The sequence below is a fragment of the Macaca fascicularis genome, chromosome 16, assembly GCF_037993035.2.
Source record: "Macaca fascicularis isolate 582-1 chromosome 16, T2T-MFA8v1.1".
Classification (NCBI taxonomy): domain Eukaryota; kingdom Metazoa; phylum Chordata; class Mammalia; order Primates; family Cercopithecidae; genus Macaca; species Macaca fascicularis.
In genome coordinates, this window is record NC_088390.1 from 85,396,103 (window position 1) to 85,414,985 (window position 18,883).

General features: G+C 57.0%; 1 protein-coding gene across 3 annotated transcripts; it reads right to left on the reverse strand.

Moving 5' to 3' along the window:
- Positions 1-801: 801 nt before the first annotated feature.
- On the reverse strand, positions 802-18,537 carry CANT1 (calcium activated nucleotidase 1). 3 transcript variants are annotated; one of them, XM_005585149.4, is made up of 5 exons: positions 18,428-18,537; positions 13,875-13,984; positions 5,993-6,645; positions 4,131-4,334; positions 802-3,019 (listed from the first exon to the last, which is right to left on the reverse strand). In XM_005585149.4, the coding sequence occupies exons 3-5, from the start codon at positions 6,621-6,623 to the stop codon at positions 2,649-2,651; spliced, it is 1,206 nt and encodes a 401-aa protein (XP_005585206.1). In that variant the 5' UTR covers positions 6,624-6,645; positions 13,875-13,984; positions 18,428-18,537; the 3' UTR covers positions 802-2,648. The 3 variants fall into 3 exon arrangements, with proteins under 3 accessions (XP_005585206.1, XP_005585205.1, XP_073876855.1); XM_005585148.4 differs by lacking the exon at positions 13,875-13,984; XM_074020754.1 differs by lacking the exon at positions 13,875-13,984 and having other exon boundaries at positions 5,993-6,923.
- Positions 18,538-18,883: the final 346 nt, after the last annotated feature.

Below are 18,883 nucleotides of genomic sequence, written 5' to 3' on the forward strand. Positions count from 1 at the left end.
GGAGCCAGGGACTCCCCAGGGGCCATCCCAGAGGGCACTGAGGAGGTTCACTGGGTCTGGGACCCAGAGGAGGCAGGGAAGAAGAGTGAGTCTGAAGGGTAAGGTGCCGATGTGGGCACAATTGGCCTTTCTGACTCAGCTCTCCAGGTTTTCTCTCCCTCTCTGGCCGCCCCTGTCCTGTCTCCAGTTGAGGTCTTTCTTGGCCAGTGCCTGCCTCCCTGGCACTTGTGGTTTCAGTGATGGGGATTCTTCCATGTGTCCCCTGGAGTGACCTCCTCTGTTCCTGTGAATTCACCAGACACACTAAAGACACCAGCTCAGCCCTGACCTCTCACCTGAGCACCTCCTTACCAAGTCATCCAGATGGCTCCCCAGGGATGAGCAGTAACAAAACGGGTACCTGGGTGCGCAGCACACGTCAGGTAATGTTCTAAGACCCTTGCGCATACCCAGTCACTTACCGTTCACTGCAGTCCTGGGATGAGCTCTGCGATTAGCTTCCTTTTGCAGACAAGGACACTGAAGCACAGCAAAGTTAGGTTATTTACCTAAGGACGTGCAGCTGGATGGGGACAGAGCCAGGACTGGGCTTGCAGTGGCTTCAGATCCTACCTTTCTGACCACGGCGCTCGTGCTCTTGGAGCGCCTTGAGACTGTGGGACAAGGCGGACCAAAGATGCAGTTTCCAGAGGGGCTCCCCTGGCGGGCGACTCCCGTGCGTACGCCCAGCATCCTGCGCAGGAGCTCTCGTGGCCAGGCCTCTGCCAACAGTCGGCAAACAGACCGGAGACAGAAGACAACTACAGTCCCTCAGACACTTTATTGTTTACAAAACAGAGGATCCCATAGGGAAGGAACACAATCATTGTGCTGACAGCAGCAGACAGCGAGGGAGAGAAGAAAGGTGGGCTTTAAAGTAATCGCAAATCGCAAATCACTGCCTGTGTGGTGAGAGGCTGCTTCCGGGCACCTGGCCTGTGGCTCAGGGGTTGACACGAATACATCAGCAAGGCCTCAAAATCCAGCACAGCCCTGAGTCTCACAACCTTCCTGACTGCGGCTCTACTTTAAATGGCCCGGCCTAGACATCAAGGACAACGGTCTGGGAGGCGGGCCAGAGAGACGGCCAGGCAAAGTCAGCACAGACTTGGGACTTCCAGGCTGTGCCCGGTGACAGCTGAGCTCTTCGGAAATGGGTCACATTCAGCGTTCACTTCCGTCGCTTCCTCCGCTACCTATGACACAGCGGGGGAAAGAGACCACCAGTGCGAGAGGGGTCCCTCCTGGCTGCCCTCCTCGCAGCTGTGCTTGAGTTTCAAAAGGCGAGAGAGGTTTGTGAGGGACCGGCACAGGGACAGCCAGAGCCGGCACCCTCTGGCCCACCGTGGCACCTCTGACGATTGAGGTGTGGGGGTGGGAGTAAGGGTGGGGGTCGGGGTGAGGTAGTGCTGTGGGGAGGGCACTGTGATGATGGAAATGTCCCTTCTCAGCCTGTGTCGTGCCTAACCTCGGTCTCAAATCCCACTCTGCCTTCGCCCTGGACTGCTGAGAAGACACTCCAGCGAAGCCGAGGCCCAGCCAACGCTCATGTGAAGTTTCCATGGAGAAGAGGCTGCAAAACTCCCACTGGAAGAGGAGAAATAAAGGCCAAGGAAAGAAACCCCAGGGAAGTGACAGGCCTCGATCACAGACCCTAGGCAGGGAATAGAAAATTCAAGTCATTCATAGAAGTCTTGAAAGGCATGACGATTTCTGACAGTTGCTAGAAAAAGGCAATGTTTTCTTTATCTTTGTATCCGTTGGCCAAGAACTCTGAAATTTGACACTTGCTTCACCACCTGTCACTGCTTCCTTACAATCTCCCCCACTGCTGCAGCAGGCTGGGTAACTACAGGACCTTGCTCTGTGTGATCAGATTTGGTGATTCCATTTTACAAGAAAGGAAACTGCTTTAATGAAAGCAGGTTAATAATTAAAACTTCAAAATGCTGCACAGCCACAGAATTTTCCTGAAGGGAGAAAGTGGTCACTGGCCATATGATGCGGAGATGGTTTCATCTGAGGCCTGAGAACCAACAGATGGGCCTGCACCCTGGCCTGTGCAGCTGTGGGCAGATGTGTCCCCAGGGGCCTGCCCTCGCTCGTGGCCACGCAATACCCTACAACATAAACATTTTCTTTTCCAAGGATCTGCAGGGGTGGACATGATGCTCCAGGCTCAGAGTAGGAAGAAAAGGGGGTGACCTGGGGTTCCCAGCAAACAGGTCCACCTCATGCTCACTGCGTTCTTAGGGTGAGGCATAGTGCCTGACATATGGTAGGAGCTCCAGGGATATTTACTGAACAAAAGAACACAGGAAAGAGAAGAAAGGAGGTTGGATGGAAGAAAGGGCCTGGCCCGTTCCGCAGGCCTTGAGTCAATGCCTGAAGTGACCGACCTCACCATCAGATCGCAGCATGGAGAGCCGTTCAGACCGCGGCCTCCGTGGGGCCTGGGAGTCCAGTGCCCACGTCCCTGCCCAGCCTGGGACCGGGCTCCCTGTCCAGGCCTCCAACCCAGGCACAGTTCCAAAAAGAACAAAACAAAACAAAGCTGGTTTTTATAAAAGCTGAGTCCTGATGGCCTTGCTCAGCGTCTCCGTTTTGAGTTAAATGAACTCGATGCCTTCGTATTTCACGCTTCCGATCTTGGTCTCCGGCAGGAGGAAGCGCCCGTCCAGCGTGAAGGCCATGATGTAGGTGGCCACTCTGCCACTGTCCTCCTCGGACTTGAGGGCCACAATGATCTGGTCATCAGTGTTGGGGATGAACTTGAAGGACGAAAAGCCGTGAGTGGGGACCACTGCCCCCACGTGGCTCACAGCGATGTCGCCAAAGTCGGGGGAGGAGCTCAGCAGCAGGTTGGCGCCCTTACGCTCGTCGTCCTTCTCGCTGTAGCGCTCCTGGCTGGCACGGCGCGGCAGGAAGAACCAGCGCTGCAGCGTGTCACTCCAGCAGGCAGACTCATGGATGAGGTAGCCTGGGAACCGGGTGACTGTGGGTCAGACACGCATGCAGCCTGGCGTGCCCAGCCCCATGCCATCAGGCCGTGCGCAGCAGCAGGCATGGGGCTGCGACCACCAGGGCTCGCCAGCCCACAGCAACCCGTCCCTCCCTGCTCTGCAGGCTTCTGGAGGGTTTTGTGTTCTCGGTTATCCCACGCAGGGAACCTGCAGCACCCCCTCCCCTGAAGCCTCCTCCCGTTCCCCCAAGAGCTGCCTGCGAGCTGCATCAGGAATCTCAGGGATTCCAGCTCATCAGCGCCTCCTCGGGGCTGATCCAGAGGAGCCCAAGGAAAGGGAACAAACCCCCATTGGACGTGGGGAGGGATCGGATGGGGAGGCTGCCTTGAGGCTGCAAGGAAGAGGAGACAGCGTCTGGGGCCCAAGGCACAGACTCAGTCACTTCCTCCTGAACCTCAGGCACCTAAGGCCTACTCCATCCTGACTAAGGGGAGGCCAAAGTGCTGCCGGCCCTATGTTGGTGTGAGGCACCATGGCCCAGCACCAGGGGTGGGGACAGGGCCTGATCCAGCAGTGCAGACAACGAGGCCACAGGCGGGGATGCGGGGAGGCCAGCTGCTGGGGTGAGTGGGACAGGAAAGAGAAAACGGCTCATTTGCCGCCAGAATCCACTGGCCTGAGGGGAGCCACCATCAGAGGCAACCAAAATCACTAAAATCAAGCAAGAAACGGGCCTTGGAGGCTGGGTGCAGTGGCTCGCGCCCATAATCCCAGCACTTTGGGAGGCCGAGGCAGGTGGATCACCGGATTACCTGAAGTCAGGAGTTCGAGACCATCCTGGGCAACATGGTGAAACCCTGTCTCCACTAAAAAGACAAAAATTAGCCGGGCATGGTGGTGCACACCAGTAGTCCCAGCTACTGTGGAGGCTGAGGCAGAAGAATCATTTGAACCCAGGAGGTGGAGGTTGCAGTGAGCTGAGATCGCGCCACTCCACTCCAGCCTGCGTGACAGAGCGAGACTTTGTCTAAAATAAAAAAGCGTCTTGGAGGCAAATGCAGGAGGAAGCAGGTTCCCAGTGAGCGGGCTGTGGAACCCATGCTGTGGGCTGGGGCAGGCGTCTCTCACCTGGCGGCCGGATGCCAGCGGCGGCCCGCAGAGCATTGTAGTTGGACACCCAGTTCTCGTGGTCCACGCTGCCCTTGTAGCCTACCACCTTCACCCACTCCGGGTTCTCATTCACCACGTCGCCCGTGGTGGTCGTCCACTCCTTGCCCAGGCCACCCACGTACAGATGCTCGTCCTTCACTGCCAGCCACTCGGCCTTGAAACCTGGTCAAGCAGAGCAGCGTCCTTAGGCCCTGCGCCTGGCTCCTGCCCAGGGCCGGTCGGCTGCCCTCCCCACAGCTCCTGAAGGTTCAGTGACTACTCTCAAGTCACCTCTGATCCCCAACTCCCCGCTCCTTAAGCCGTTAATCCCCAACCTCAGGATTATCCTTACAGGGTAGAAAAGCTGAAAAGTGGCAGCACTCTGAAGGGGCGCGCGTGTCCCAGGGGTGTGCGTGTGCTGCCCTCGGCCACACCTGAGCTCTCACGGAGCATCACTCTAACGCCAGTGGCCGGAGAGGGGCGTGGTGCTGGGGCTCCCAGTCTTCCTTCCAGTGGATTTGTTCAGAAGCTGTTTTTGCTTTTAAACTGATTTATTTAAAATAAGCCTAACTTTGAAGGCTGCCACAGTTCAGGCTGTGTGGGAGCCTGTGTTCTTCCAATGTATTCTTATCATCCCTACACCCTGGTGTTCTAACTTTTGTTTGTTTTCCCCAAATTTTGCCAGCTTCTTGCCCCTGAGAGCTGGAGCTGTGCCCCCTGAACTGCCCGAGACCACAGCGGCTTCTCTGCAGGGCCCTGGAAGGACCTGCCATCTCCTGGGCCCCTTGTGCAACGAGACATTCTCCACCCCGGGTCTTTCGTCCCTCCCGGATGACCTGAGCGCAGCCCAACCCCAACGCTCCCTTTACCCCGCTCTCCTCCCCATCCAAGGGAAGGACAGAACTACAGTAGGGTTGCCTAAAACCCTGACAAGTGCAAGGCAAGAAGTAGGCGACCAACACTTTGATACCTCAGGTGAGGTCGGTCCCCTGCCCAGCCCTGGGCAAACACTGAAGATTTTCTCACCGGGTGTGGCGAGGGCCTGGCCGGCCATGAACTGCGTGGGCCGTTGTTTAGTGCAGTTCCTCCTTGACCTCAGAAAGCCTGCGGTGGCATTCAGCTTTCTAGAAGGTGGGGATCCACTGCCAGCTCAGACAAACGGAGCTCAGAGGATCTGGCAGCTCCTCTGCCAGCGTCCTTGGCGCCTCCCCAGCTCCTCCCTGGAGGAAGACACTGGCCACCGTGCCTACCCAAAGCCTGTCCCTGCCCTGTGGAAGCAGCACCTCCTTCCTGGTGAACAAAACGGCTGGCAGCAGGCTCCACTCCAGGAGGGTTGCTGCAGTTCACGCATGCCCTGCCCCTGCTGGGGTTCAGGGAGAGGAGGGCTGGGCAGCAGGTTACCCTTCAGTAACATGAAACCGAAGTCTGGGTTTTGAGTGAGAACCATCTGACCCCATGGCTTTCAAGGTAAGGCTCCCGGTGGGTACATCCCAGTGTGATCTTGAGAACCTTTGAAGGTGTAAAAAGGGCTGTGTTCTCAGAGGCTCTCAGAGCAGCAGCGGATACAGCCTAAAACATCCTGGACAGATTCCCCACGTCTCCCGCAGGCCTCTAGCAATCAGCTCTTACTCCTAGAAACCGCTCAGTGTGAAGTGACAGTAGGCTACACTCCTGGCTCATGGTAAGGGGGCCACAGGTCAGAGCAAGAGGGAGAAGTGCTCCCTCACCACGTCGCTGGCTTCTGGGTGTGTGAATTCTTTACTGTGTGCCTATGTTTCCCAGCCAGGCCCTGAGCCCCACTCCCCACCCACACCTCCATAGAAACCTCAGGGTCCAGTTACCTTTCTCCACGGTGCCGTCGCCGTCGGACAGAATCACCCAGGGCACGGCTTTGCTGCCTTCGATCTGGTAGACGACCCCCGTCCGGTCATCCACGGAGTAGAGTTTCCCATTGAAGACAATCAGGTCGGAGAGCTCCATGCCTCTCCCCTTCTCCGCCAGGTGGGACTCCAGGACCCCATGGTCTTTGTCCCACTCCACGGCCACCTTGTCCCCACTGTCTGACAGGGTCAGGTAGCCCTTTTTCAGGTAACTGAACCAGGTGTTTTCCTCCTGGGCCCTTGACTCTGTGTCCAGGTCTGCGATAACTGCGATTCGGTAGCGAATCCCAGCCGGTGTCCTTTGCGGGGGAGACAGGGGGTAGGTGTCATTGTACCAGCTGGCGGGCACCTGGCTGAGCCTCCAGTTGTGTGCATTGTGGGTGGGGGGCCTGCCGGGGCCCGGGCGGTGAGAGCAGAGCAGCCAGAGGATGGCGGCACTCACAAAGGACGGCAGGATCACCCTCCAGCGGGGGCGGAAGCGGGGGTCCGCGGCCTTGGTCATGGACGCCAGCACAGGAAGGCCCCCCACACTTATCCGGAGGGAGTGCATAGACTCATTCCATTCCGAGTGCTCAGACGGCTGCACGGGCATCAGCGTGACAGTCAGGCGGGACCTGCACAGCCAGGGAGGGAGGAGAGAAGTCAGCGCCCCCACAAGCACAGTCACGTCTCAGTTCCTGAAGCTGCAGGCGCTGGAGGCTGACTTTTCCGGAAGAAACAGTATTGCCCTACTTTGTGGCCATTCTTACTCCCTTATCTTTGCTTGCTTTCATTCGGCAAGACGTGAAGTCTTTCCAGAGCAAAATTATTCCACCTCCCCTGTCCCAGGTGGCAAGGTGGGAAGCTGAGTGAGAGAAGGAAGTTCCATGCAGGCTGGTGCTCTGTGGTCCCTCTAGAGAGAAGTGCAGGGGAGTCAGGCAGGAGGGGAAGGTTGACGGGTTGAGGTGGGATAGGATCACAGACAGGGTACATACAGGTCTGTATTTTACTCAAATGCCACCTCATCCAAGAAGCCCTCCCTGACTGCCCTGCCGACATCACCCTCCGTCCCTGGGTCCTTGGCCCTTGTCCCCACCTGACGTCAGAGTATTGTATACAGTTACTGGTCTGTTTGTTTCTGTCTCCACCTCTGTATCCTGGCTCCTAGAACACTACCTGGCCTGGAGCAGACAGATGTGCAGTAAAGTGAAGGAGTCTCCACTTCCTCTGGGTTAGGCTCCTGAAGCATTTGAATACAAAACAGATCCAGACCAAATAAAAACCCTCCTTCTTTTTTGTATCTGTTATTGTTTTAGGCAGTGTCTGTCCGCTGGTGCCTTTATATTAATGCAAATGACTGCAGGGACCAGAGTCTGAGCGGCTCGGGCTGCCTGGAGGCCAGTGTGTCTGTGCCTTGGCTCCAAAGAACTGCTGGGCTCAATGTGCAGCCAAGCCAGGCTGCAGGCCTCTCCCAGGTCCCCCGCCACCCCAGGCGTGGCTCTGTGGCAGAGTCCTGGGGTCAGGATGCTGGTGGCGGCCAGGAACTGCAGCCCCTCACTGCTGCCGCCAACCCCACTTCCTGGGCATACAGCATGATGGCTCAGTGCAGCCACAGGGCGCCAGGCCCGCATCTACGCCGCCTTGGTGAGAGCTGCTTGTCTCTGGACAGCCGCCAAGTACCACAATGGGGCGTGGGGAGATGGCTCCCGGTGCTCCGGTTCCATATCTCGGCCCTCCAACTATAACCCAGTGAATCCTGGCCTGAGAAGCTTCCCTGGCTGGGTCCTCCTTGAGAAAATAACAAAGCAGCAAACGTGTGCCTTTATGGGCAGACGCTGTCCTCCCTGCCAGGGTGCCTGGGAAGGGCTGGGGGACTCCAGTGGCTCTGTGCAATTCTGGGCCCTAAATAGGTGGACCATGAGGCCCTGGTGCACGGCAGCCAGCGACAGACACCCCCACCAGAGGCACCTCCTTCTCCACGCTGCAGGCTGCTTGGCTGAGAAGATGCAAAAACAGGGTGACAGTTCCACATGGAACTTTCAGACAGTCTTAGGTTTTAGCCCCAGGGTCAGGTTCAAGGAGTGAACAAGGCACATATGTGGGGCCTGCTGCTCAGAGTGAGCCTCCCAACAGCAGAGGGCGCCACCAGCAGTTCCTCCGGGCCGGCAGGGAAGACTCCATGCTCCCTTTAAGGAGCAGGCCTCTCAGGACCCCCTGAGGGGGTCACAGGGCTGGTCACAGGGCTGGTCACCGGGGCCTTCCTGGCAGCAAGGCTGAAGTTCCCAGTGCTGGACATCCTCCTCTGACCACGCCCAGGCCCTGCCCCTCCCTGTTCCTTTTCTAGCCCCAAGGCTTCGAAACCCCGGCCAGGCCCAAGAGTCTCTGCTGAGCTCTGAATTACTCCGTCTTACCTCCTATGCAATTCCTACCTACATTCCTTTCTTCTTTTTTTTTTTGAGACAGGGCCTCGCTCTGTCGCCCAGGCTGGATTGCAGTGGCGTGATCATGCTCACTGCAGCCTCAACCCCTGAGGCTCAAGCGATCCTCCCACCTCAGCCTCCCAAGTAGCTGGGACTACAGGCATGTGCCACTATGCACAGCTAATCTTTTTTTTTTTTTTTTTTTTTTCCTTTTGAGACAGAGTTTTCCTCTTGTTGCCTAGGCTGGAGTGCAATGGTGCAATCTCGGCTCACTGCAACCTCTGCCTCCCAGGTTCAAGCGATTCTCCTGCCTCAGACTCCCTAGTAGCTGGGATTACAGGCATGCACCACCACGCCTGGCTAATTTTGCATTTTTAGTAGAGATGGGGTTTCTCCATGTTGGTCAGGCTGGTCTCAAACTCCCGACCTCAAGTGATCCACCTGCCTTGGCCTCCCACAGTGCTGGGATTACAGGTGTGAGCCACTGCACCTGGTGCACAGCTAATTTTCAATTTTTTTATAGAGATGAGGCCTCGTTATATTGTCCAGGCCGGTCTTGAACTGCTGGGCTCAAGTGATCCTCCTGTCTTAGCCTCCCAGAGTGCTGGGATTACAGGTGCGAGCACTCACACTCCCACCTACCTGCATTTCTGACATGTGTCTTAGACATTTCAAGACTCGAGTCCCATGCAGCTCTTCCCTCAAGCCTACCTGCTCCTCATCTCCCCTCGGGAAGGGCAGTGGGGATGGGTGGCCACCATGTCCACAGTGGTCTGGTTCAAGCTCTCTCGGGACCCTGGGAGATGTGCTTTTCTGTGTGGATATTACACTTCGATAAAAACATAAGGCACTGCTGCCACGAAAAACCTGACTGGCCTCATCCTCCATTTTCCTTCCTCGGCACTGACTCCGTGGGCAGGTTCTGTCCTCTTCCATGGCCCTTCCTCACCATGCCATGCTGGCTGCCTCCCTCCACCCATCAGCTGCCTCTCCGCCCCTGACATTCCCCTACCCCCCCCATGAAGTTGCTATGCCAGCTGCCCCCCACCAACATCCCCTGACACTCCCTCTCGCCACCTGCCATGAAGTGGCATCCATCAGATGGCACACTCCCAGCTTCAGCGGCTTCCTCAGCTCCTGGGGTGAACCCACTCTGCTCTGCTCCCGCTCAGCCCTCACACTGCACCATCTCCTCTGCCTGCCGGCTGGCTACATGTACCTCCTTCTGTCCCCTGACCACACTGGCCCTGGCAGAGCCTGCAGTTCCCCCTGCCTGGAACAGTCGGGCCTGCTCTTCCCACCGGCGGCTCGGTCTCTCCTACAGGGCATCAGCTCCCTGGGAAGACTCGCCTACTCACCCTCCCTCCCATGCGGCTCCGGCTCTCCCACCGCCCCTGCCTGGCTAGGTGATTATTTCTGCTCCCAGGGCAGGAACCTGGCCACTGTCAGAGCCCCAGCACCTGAACGCACTGCCAGGCAGGAAGCAGATGATCTGCGCACACTGGCTGAAGGCAAAGAGATGCCAGGTGGGCCATTAGCCACTTCTTCAACAGCCCCTCTGCACTCTGCCGGGGCCCACCTCAGTCATACTGTGAACCTGTGGCCTGGATCAAGCTGATCAGCTGCCACATCTGAGCTGCAGGCTCAGGAAGACGCTGCCTGCCGGCATAGAACGACGGTGCCTGCCGACACAGAACGACGCTGCCTGCCGACACGGAACGACGGTATGTACCGGCATAGACTGCTGTCAGACATTGTGATGTGTCGTCGTCACCAGCCCCTGGAACCCCCATATTCTTCCCTGTTCAACTCCCCCAGCACTCCAGAGAGCCACTGTCCTCACCTTCGCCATTCCTGTCAAATCTCCGGCCCACTTCTCCCAGGAGACCACTCTGCGGCCACCTTCAGCAGCCGAGGCCCCTGGGTGGGGCCCACACGTGCCACTCAGGTCAGTTCCCCAGGCTGCCGGGCACCTGCTCTTCTGGTTCCTCCCTTCCATCCATAGGCCACCCAAGTCGCCCACCTTGTCACCATTTTACCTCCAGACCCTACACTCCCACAGACACTCAACTGCTACTGAATGGCAAATCTGCGAAAGAATGAACACCCTTCCCTGAGTCCCCGGCACCTCTGTCCCTTCCCACCCCTGCCCAGGCCCCCTCGCCCACCATGGTGCAAAAGCATCCACACCCACACCCTCTCCTTCCCTCTCGGCTAATCCTCAGAGGCAGCCGCCGGAAGCCTTCACCAGCGGCAAATCCAGTGAGCACATCCTGCGTGTCCCTCCTCAAGGAAGGGAGGTGCTCTCTGCGGCCTCCCCAGGCAGGTCTTCTCAGCCCCTAGTGCTGGCAGCCCAATGACCTCTCCCAGGGCCTGCCCTCCCTCTAACGTGAAGACCCCTATGCCTTTCTAGCCTGCCCCAGTCTCTCAGCCTCCTCATCTGATATCCACCGCACGCCAGGACCTCCTCAGGAACTCCCTGTCCTGGCTCCAGCGCTCCCAGCCCTCAGGAGCCATCCTGGGAAGCAATTCATCCTAGCCCTCCTTCCTCCCCAGCCCCATGTGTCCCACCCAGCTCTAGACTCGGCTCCCTTCTCCCCATCCACACAGCCTTTGCTCCAGTTCCGTCTCATCCTGATGACTGAGTCTTGGTCTAATGATCTAGACCAAGCTTGCCCAACATGCGGCCCAATACAAATTCATAAACTTTCTTAAAACATGATGAGATGAGATTTTTTTGTTAAGCTCATCAGCTATCAGTGGATTTTATGTGTGGCCCAAGACAATTCTTCTTCCAGTGTGGCCCAGGGAAGCCAAAAGATTGGACACCCCGATCTAGACCATCTCGGCTCAGCCAAGGGACTGCTCTTGGCCTCAGTTTACTTCCCTGAGCCATGCTGACGGCCATGCCGGATGCTCAGGTTAGAGAACTTTGCACAGAGGCTGACCGCTACTGCTTCTCACTCACTCTACAAGTACCCTCTCGCCTGCTGGGAGGGTTGCAAACTACCACCTGTGGGCCAAATCCAGTCTCCCGCCTGCTGTGTAGATGCGGCCTGTGTGGCCTGGTGTGTAGATGCGGCCTGGTATGTAGAGGCAGCCTGCTGTGTAGATGCGGCCTGCTGTGTAGATGTGGCTGATTAAAGCCGGCTAGGACTCCTCCTTGGCATGCTGATTCTGGCTACACCGTTGAGTGGTCCCAACAGACTGTGGAGGCTGAGAATATCGACTCCCTGTCCCTTGACAGATCCCTGGTCAAGACCATCTCAAATCACCCTCCACAAAACTGACAGAATGATTTTTCCAAAGCAAACCTGGATTCACACTCTAGTAGATCCCAGTGCCTTCCATAAAGGACAAACGCCTCAGCCTGCAGAGAAAGCCTCACTGGGTTTTTCCGGCTGTCCTCCCGGGAGCGGGACCTCCCAGGTCGCTGTGCAACCTGCACGCCTTCCCATTCCAGACTCCTGGCGTCTACACTGCGGCACATGCTCCCCACCCGGGAGGCTCATGTCCTCTGACCACATGGAACCAGAGGTGTCCTGAGTCCCTGCGTCTCTGCCCCTCTGGGGAACAGTGTGACAGAGGCAGGGCCTTTCCTCCAGGAGCTCAGCACAGTGCGGGAGACAGACTTTGAACAGTCCCATGTGGTCAGTGCTACCTCGAGGTCACGCTGATTCCCCAGAGCTAACAGAGGGGCAGCGATGCCAGGGACTCAGACGCCTTTGATTAAACAAGGGACTGACTGCTTCTAGTGACAAGAGAACTCTGTGTACCTTCCAGAAAATTCCTTTAACTTCAGCACCAGAACACCTTTCCTTGGGCTTCATCTCTCCTTTAGGACCCCAAGGAATTACTTTTATTTTGCACAAAAGTTTCAAATCAGATGCCTTTGCCACAGCCCATGCTGGTGTATGAGCTACCACTGACTGCCTGGGGTGCTGGGCTGTGGCGCCTGCTGCAGGCAAGAGTTTGCATGTTCTTTAAAAAGTGGGGTTCTTTTTTGGGGGTGGGGGATACGGGAGTTCTTTTGTTTGTTGCCAGCCAGAAACAACAGAAATGAACCAGACACAGGATGGACAAAGTCCTTTCCAGAAAGGGCCCATGTGAAGCTTCTCCCTACACCCCTCAAAGCTTTAAGCAGCTTAAATGCTGGCTTCATTGTGAAAAGTTTCACATCCTCAGTGCCTGCAGAGTAATGGTTTTAGATAATCAGCAACAAGAGGACTCAGGAACTACAGCAAAGTCACAGGTTCGGTGGCCAGCCAGCCTCTCCTGTTCAGTGGGGCTGCAATCAGTTATCTCCCAGGCTCAGGGGCCTACAACAGGACCCCTGCTGCTGCCTGGAGAGCACTCACAGGAGTGACAGCCCTCTGGAAGGCTCTCAAGGCACCATGGAGGCATCTGTCCATCCCACAGGACACTCCCAGAATTAGGCAGCGGGGAGTTAGGGAGAGGGGAGTTAGGGAGAGGGGAGTTAGGCAGAGGGGAGTTAAGGAGCGGGGAGTTAGGGAGAGGGGAGTTAGGGAGAGGGGAGTTAGGGAGAGGGGAGTTAGGGAGAGGGGAGTTATGGAGAGGGGAGTTAGGCAGAGGGGAGTTAGGGAGAGGGGAGTTAGGGAGAGGGGAGTTATGGAGAGGGGAGTTAGGCAGAGGGGAGTTAGGGAGAGGGGAGTTAAGGAGCGGGGAGTTAGGGAGTAGAGAGTTATGGAGAGGGGAGTTAGGGAGTGGAGAGTTATGGAGAGGGGAGTTAGGCAGAGGGGAGTTAGGGAGAGGGGAATTAGGGAGAGGGCAATTAGGCACAGGGGAGTTAGAGAGTGGGGAGTTAGGGAGAGGGGAGTTATGGAAGGGGGAGTTAAGGAGAGGGGAGTTAGGGAGAGGGGAGTTAGGGAGAGGGGAGTTAGGGAGTGGGGAGTTAGGGAGAGGGGAGTTAAGGAGAGGGGAGTTAGAGAGTGGGGAGTTAGGGAGAGGGGAGTTAAGGAGAGGGGAGTTAGGGAGAGGGGAGTTAGGGAGAGGGGAGTTAGGGAGTGGGGAGTTAGGGAGAGGGGAGTTAAGGAGAGGGGAGTTAGGGAGAGGGGAGTTAGGGAGAGGGGAGTTAGAGAGTGGGGAGTTAGGGAGAGGGGAGTTAAGGAGAGGGGAGTTAGGGAGTAGAGAGTTAGGGAGAGGGGAGTTAGGGAGAGGGGAGTTAGGGAGAGGGGAGTTAGGGAGTGGAGAGTTAGGGAGAGGGGAGTTAGGGAGAGGGCAATTAGGCACAGGGGAGTTAGAGAGTGGGGAGTTAGGGAGAGGGGAGTTAGGGAACAAGGAGTTAGGGAGCAGGGAGTTAGGGAGCGGGGAGTTACGAAGCAGGGAGTTAGGGAAACAGTGTGCTTTTCTCTGTGCACACCCAGGAGGCCTCTCCCTGCTGCTGCCCTTTCCCAGGAGAAGCCACAGGCTCCGGGGCCACCTACCTCCTGAGGCCATCCCCAGGCCTGCCGCTGCACTCTGCGCAAGGCTGTGATGAAGGGAGCAGCGGCTCCCTGGACAGCAGACAGCCAAGAGGGTCTGTTTCTCCAGCGTCCTGCAGGAGTGGAACAGGACAGGTGGCAGAACCAGCAGGTTTACTGAGGGCTGCCAGGCTCCTCCCTTTCAGGATCCAGGCAGGGCAGGAAGCCATAGCATTGTTAAGAGGCCGCCACATCCTAGTCCCCACCTCCTCGGAAGGGACAGGTAGGCAGGTGGCAGGTGCGCCAACCCCCTATCTCTGGAGAAGAGCTACCTTCCTTTCCCTTCCCTCACCCAGAGAGCAGGCAGCAGGCCTCAGAGTGCCCACTGTGTTCACTGCCACAGTACAGGGCAAACCCTGCTGACCTACAGACTCTTCAGCACGGCCAAGGCAGGAGCCAAGGCCTTCAAACACTCGTGCTAACAGCATCTGAGAGAACACGGGTGGTGCATCTCAAAGAAACACTTATTAATGCCTGCTATGGGCCAGACTCCTTGAAAACGTTACCTGATCCCTGCTTCGGCACGTGTGAAGCTACTGTACCTGCAAATTCCACATCAAATCTGCTCGGGCGTGGGCAGCACAAGGAAACCAGGAAGGAAGGAGGTCACAGGGAGTCTGCCCTTTAGGCCATCCCACCTCCACAGACAGCACCCTCCTTAAAGGTCAAGCTCAGGATCTGACTTCTGCACCGGTCCCTAGCCCCTAGTATCTGGCACACGGCAGGCAGCGGGCACCATCCTGTGGGACAGAAGCCTAACACGGGCCATGGGCTGGCTGTACTCCTTTCTCAGGCTCTCGGGGCAACCCATTCCCATGCCTCTTCCAGCTTCCGGAGGCACCCATATTCCTCGCCTGGTGGCCTCTCCTCCCTCTCCAAAGCCCGCCCACTGCACTTCCCTAAGCCTCTTGGCCATCATTTCCCTCTGGCTCTTCTGCTTCCCTCTTCTGTTCTTAAGGCCCCTGTGATTGCACTGGGCTCCCTGGGAAAATCCAGGATCACCTCACTATTTTAAGGTCAGCTGATTAGCAACCTTAGTTCCCCTTTGCCATGTAATGTGACATATTCACGGGCTCAGAAGGTAGGACATGGACATCTCGGGGGGCTGTTCCTCCACCAATCACAGGAGGAAGAGGGGGAATTGCCTCCAGGTTTTTCCAAGGGCCACGACCAGTCACTGTCTATGGGGTGGGCGCACAGCTTCAGAACCCTCTCCGGTTTGCAATTACTGCATTGCAAAGAGGCTGCATCTGCTTAATTTGTATTATCGATGTTACACCTGGAGGAATTTTAGCCAAAAAGTGACCTTCTCAGCTGAAAGGCACACTCCAAACAGCACCACACATCTGGGAAGGTGTCCTTTTCCAGAGTGCATGAGAATAACTGGATGGGATCATTACCCCGTGGACCTGGATCAGGGCTGGACCTGGATCAGGGTTGGCTTTCACACCGTAGCAGCACCTGCGCGAGCCCACCTGCTTACTGCCACCCTCTTACCTCACGCCTTCCTCAGGGCCCGGCTCCTGGGACACAAAGGCTGTATAGCCAGGACTTTCATTCAACCCAGCAAGACCTGCAGAACCATTCTAGGGGGTCCCAGTCTCACCTCTGCCCCACCCCCACATGGTGGCATCACACACTCTTAAGCCTCATTTCAGTGCCTTCTTCACTTCCCATAGAACCATCCCAGAGGACGGGGGGAGCAGTGTTGCCTGGGAACTAGGTGCTCCACTTGACCACTGCACGCATGACAGAGATGAGGAGGGTCCAAAAGTAAAAACAGAACGTCTGCCCAGACTTCTCTATCGCCAGGATGATTTTCTCCTAATTAACCATCTTGATTAAAGTAAAAGGAAAAATCAACATGAACATTCTTAAAAATTAATATAAAAGTTTTTATTATTTATTTATTTTTTATTTTTTTTTTTTTTTGAGACGGAGTCTCGCTGTGTCTCCCAGGCTGGAGTGCAGTGGCGTGATCTCGGCTCACTGCAAGCTCCGCCTCCCGGGTTCACGCCATTCTCCCGCCTCAGCCTCCCAAGTAGCTGAGACTACAGGCGCCCGCCACCACGCCCGGCTAGTTTTTTTTTTGTATTTTTAGTAGAGACGGGGTTTCACCATGTTAGCCAGGATAGTCTCGATCTCCTGACCTCGTGATCCACCCGCCTCGGCCTCCCAAAGTGCTGGGATTACAGGCTTGAGCCACCGCGCCCGGCCTAAAAGTTTTTAATTCCCTTGATATTGGCATTTCATAAGAGCTTTCCAGAAAATCTCGACAGTTCAGAATGCACTGAGTGAAAAGAATCAACGCTGTGTCTCCTCAGCATCCCTGGTACCATTCAACAAACAACAGAAAAATGACCTCCTTGTGATAGTACTGACCCATTTCATGACCTGGACAATAGTTCCAACTCTCAGATCTTCTGTTTTTGAAAGAGAAAACACTACAGCATTTATACATCTACCTATCTACCTATATGTTTGCCAGAAAGTACCAAGACTCTGATGACGGGCTATATGTACTTGTGGGAGCCTGCACAGGCACACACACACACACACACACACACACCTCGAAAGTCACATCCAGGTGGCAGGGTGATAACACCCACAGGGCAAGGAGAACTGCTCCTACCACACCCTGGGTCTCCTCACACACTCTGCAGCTCAGGGAGGCCCTGCAGACCAGGTGCACAGTGAGAGGCGAGTGAAAACGTTCTGGAGTACCAAGAGCTTTTACACCAACACATTGACTAAGCAGCCACGGGCTAGGAAAATATGGTTATAGCCTAAGGTGAAGAAAGGAGACCTCTGGCGAACAGAAGCGTCAAACCTCAGACTCCCTCCAGTGAGGCATCCCGGGGTCCAGGGGTCCTATCCCGCTGCGAGTGGATGCTTTCCTCTACCACCTTGTGACGTGTCATTCTCTTTTGTGATCAGGTTAATTTGGACATGAAAAAGTGACACTAGAATTTGGTCCCCACACTGCTGCGGTGGCCTCATGACAGTGCCTGGACAAATCCATGCTTCACCTGAGTCCTGGCCGTGAAGATGCTTGGGGCTGCCCCAACGGGAAACCCTTGCCACGTCCAGAGGGGAGAGGGTTGGCTCCTTCAATGTGCCTTTCAGCAGGGGCCTGTGCTCGGATAGAGGGCTCATTGAGGCCGGCAGGGAGGAGCACCTGGGAGGAGCCCCACTGCTGTTCCACAGGCTCCAGCCAGACTGTCCTGCTGAGAGGCCTGGGGTGGGGCTGGAGGGAGGGTCTGCGGCCCAGGCCTGGAGGGACCTTTCTCAGCAAAGCTCCTCAGAGGGAGAGGGAGGAGGAGCTGGGAGACAGCGGATCCTGAAGGGCTGCCGCACCCGCTTCCTTCTAGGAGCCTTCTATGACCGGACACTTGTTTCCAGTCTGGGCCCTTACACTGGAGAGCTAGCCAGATTCACTTGACACCAAGAGATTCACATTCCCAAACCCCCGCTTTGTTGGAAATGTGGTAGGAGAGGCCGTAGGGCATACAACCCCAAGAAAAAAATGAGAAACGGAGCTGGGGCACTAAGAGACTGCTTTTCCAGGGGTCACTAAGGGGGAAAGGTGCCTGGCAGAGGGCTGTGTCTGCTGGAGGCAGATGGAAGAGTGGTCACAGGTGCTCTGTGCCAAACCTAGGGACACAGAGGGCAACAGAAAGACCATTCGGAGGGAGAAGCAAAGGCACCAGGCAACATGGTCTGGCAAGGAGGTGCCATCCTCGAGGATGAGAGAATCCAGACCGGATGGCAGTAGGGGTGTGAGACAGGTGTGGTGGGGAGAGCGAATCATTTGCATGCAGAAAGATGAGAGTGAGTTGTGCTGCCTGGAGGAGGACTCCTAATTGGATGAGGGCCGGGAGAGCAAGGACTGGGATGGGGTGGGGAAGGTGAGCCTGCTACAGGTGTGACAAAGTGCCAGTCAAAGGGAGAAAATTCCCTTATCAGTCCAGAGAGACCCTGCATAGACCAGAGGAGGGGTAACTGAAGTCAGAGGGCGGTGAGGGGGGTCATTCCCAGGAGGGGTGCCCCAAACGAGCCAGAGCGGGGAGGCGTCCCACATGAATCAGAGGGGGATAGTCCCCACACTAATCAGAGCGGGGAGGAGCCCCACACTAAGCAGAGGGGCGAGGTGCCCCACAGTAGTCAGAGCGGGATGGTCCCCAAAGTTATCGGGGGGGGCGTCCCACACTAATCTGAGCGGGGATGGGCCACACTAATCAGAGGGGAATGGTCCCCACGCTAGTCCCAGGGAAGAGGTGTCCCAAAAGTCAGAGGGGGTGGTGTCCACCGCCTGTCGGAAGAAGGGGACTTTCCCACAGGTCAGAGAGCAGAGTCCCAGTCCAGTCTGCGAGTCAGGGGACAGAGCTCCCGCACGGGTGGGACGGGAGGGGGGCCTGAGGGGTCACGGGGCGGGACGCGGCGGGAGGCTCCGGGACGGGGACCCGGGCCCGTGACGGGGGCAGGGCGCCGGCGGCCGCGGGCGCAGAGTCACTCACCCGCTGCGGGGCTGGCTCCAGTGCCCGCGGGCGGCGGGGCTCGGCTGCACTAACAGCAGGGACAGAAGACGGCAACCGACTTCCGCCCCGCGCGCGCTCGCCCCGCCTCTGGGCCCGCGTTCCCGGCAGCCTCTGCTCTGCGGCTGCGCAGGGACGGCGCGGGGGGTTGCTGGGAGCTGTGGTTTTTATTTCCCGCGCCTGCGCGCTGGAGGAGCGGCTGTCTGGCTGCAGGCTGGAGGGGCGCGAGAGTCCGCGCTGGCACGCGAGGGCCCTGTTTCACCGCGTAGCGCTGGAATGTGGGCCAAGCAGATATTTTGTGGTGGGAGGCATGGGGCGGGGGTGAAGGCTACTGGGGAGGGAAGGTCTCATTCCCCGAGCGAGACGGTAGGGCCCCCTTACATGGGCCTCCCGACCCTCGTAGTTTTGGGAGGTTGAAAAGCGTGTGCCCTTTCTGCC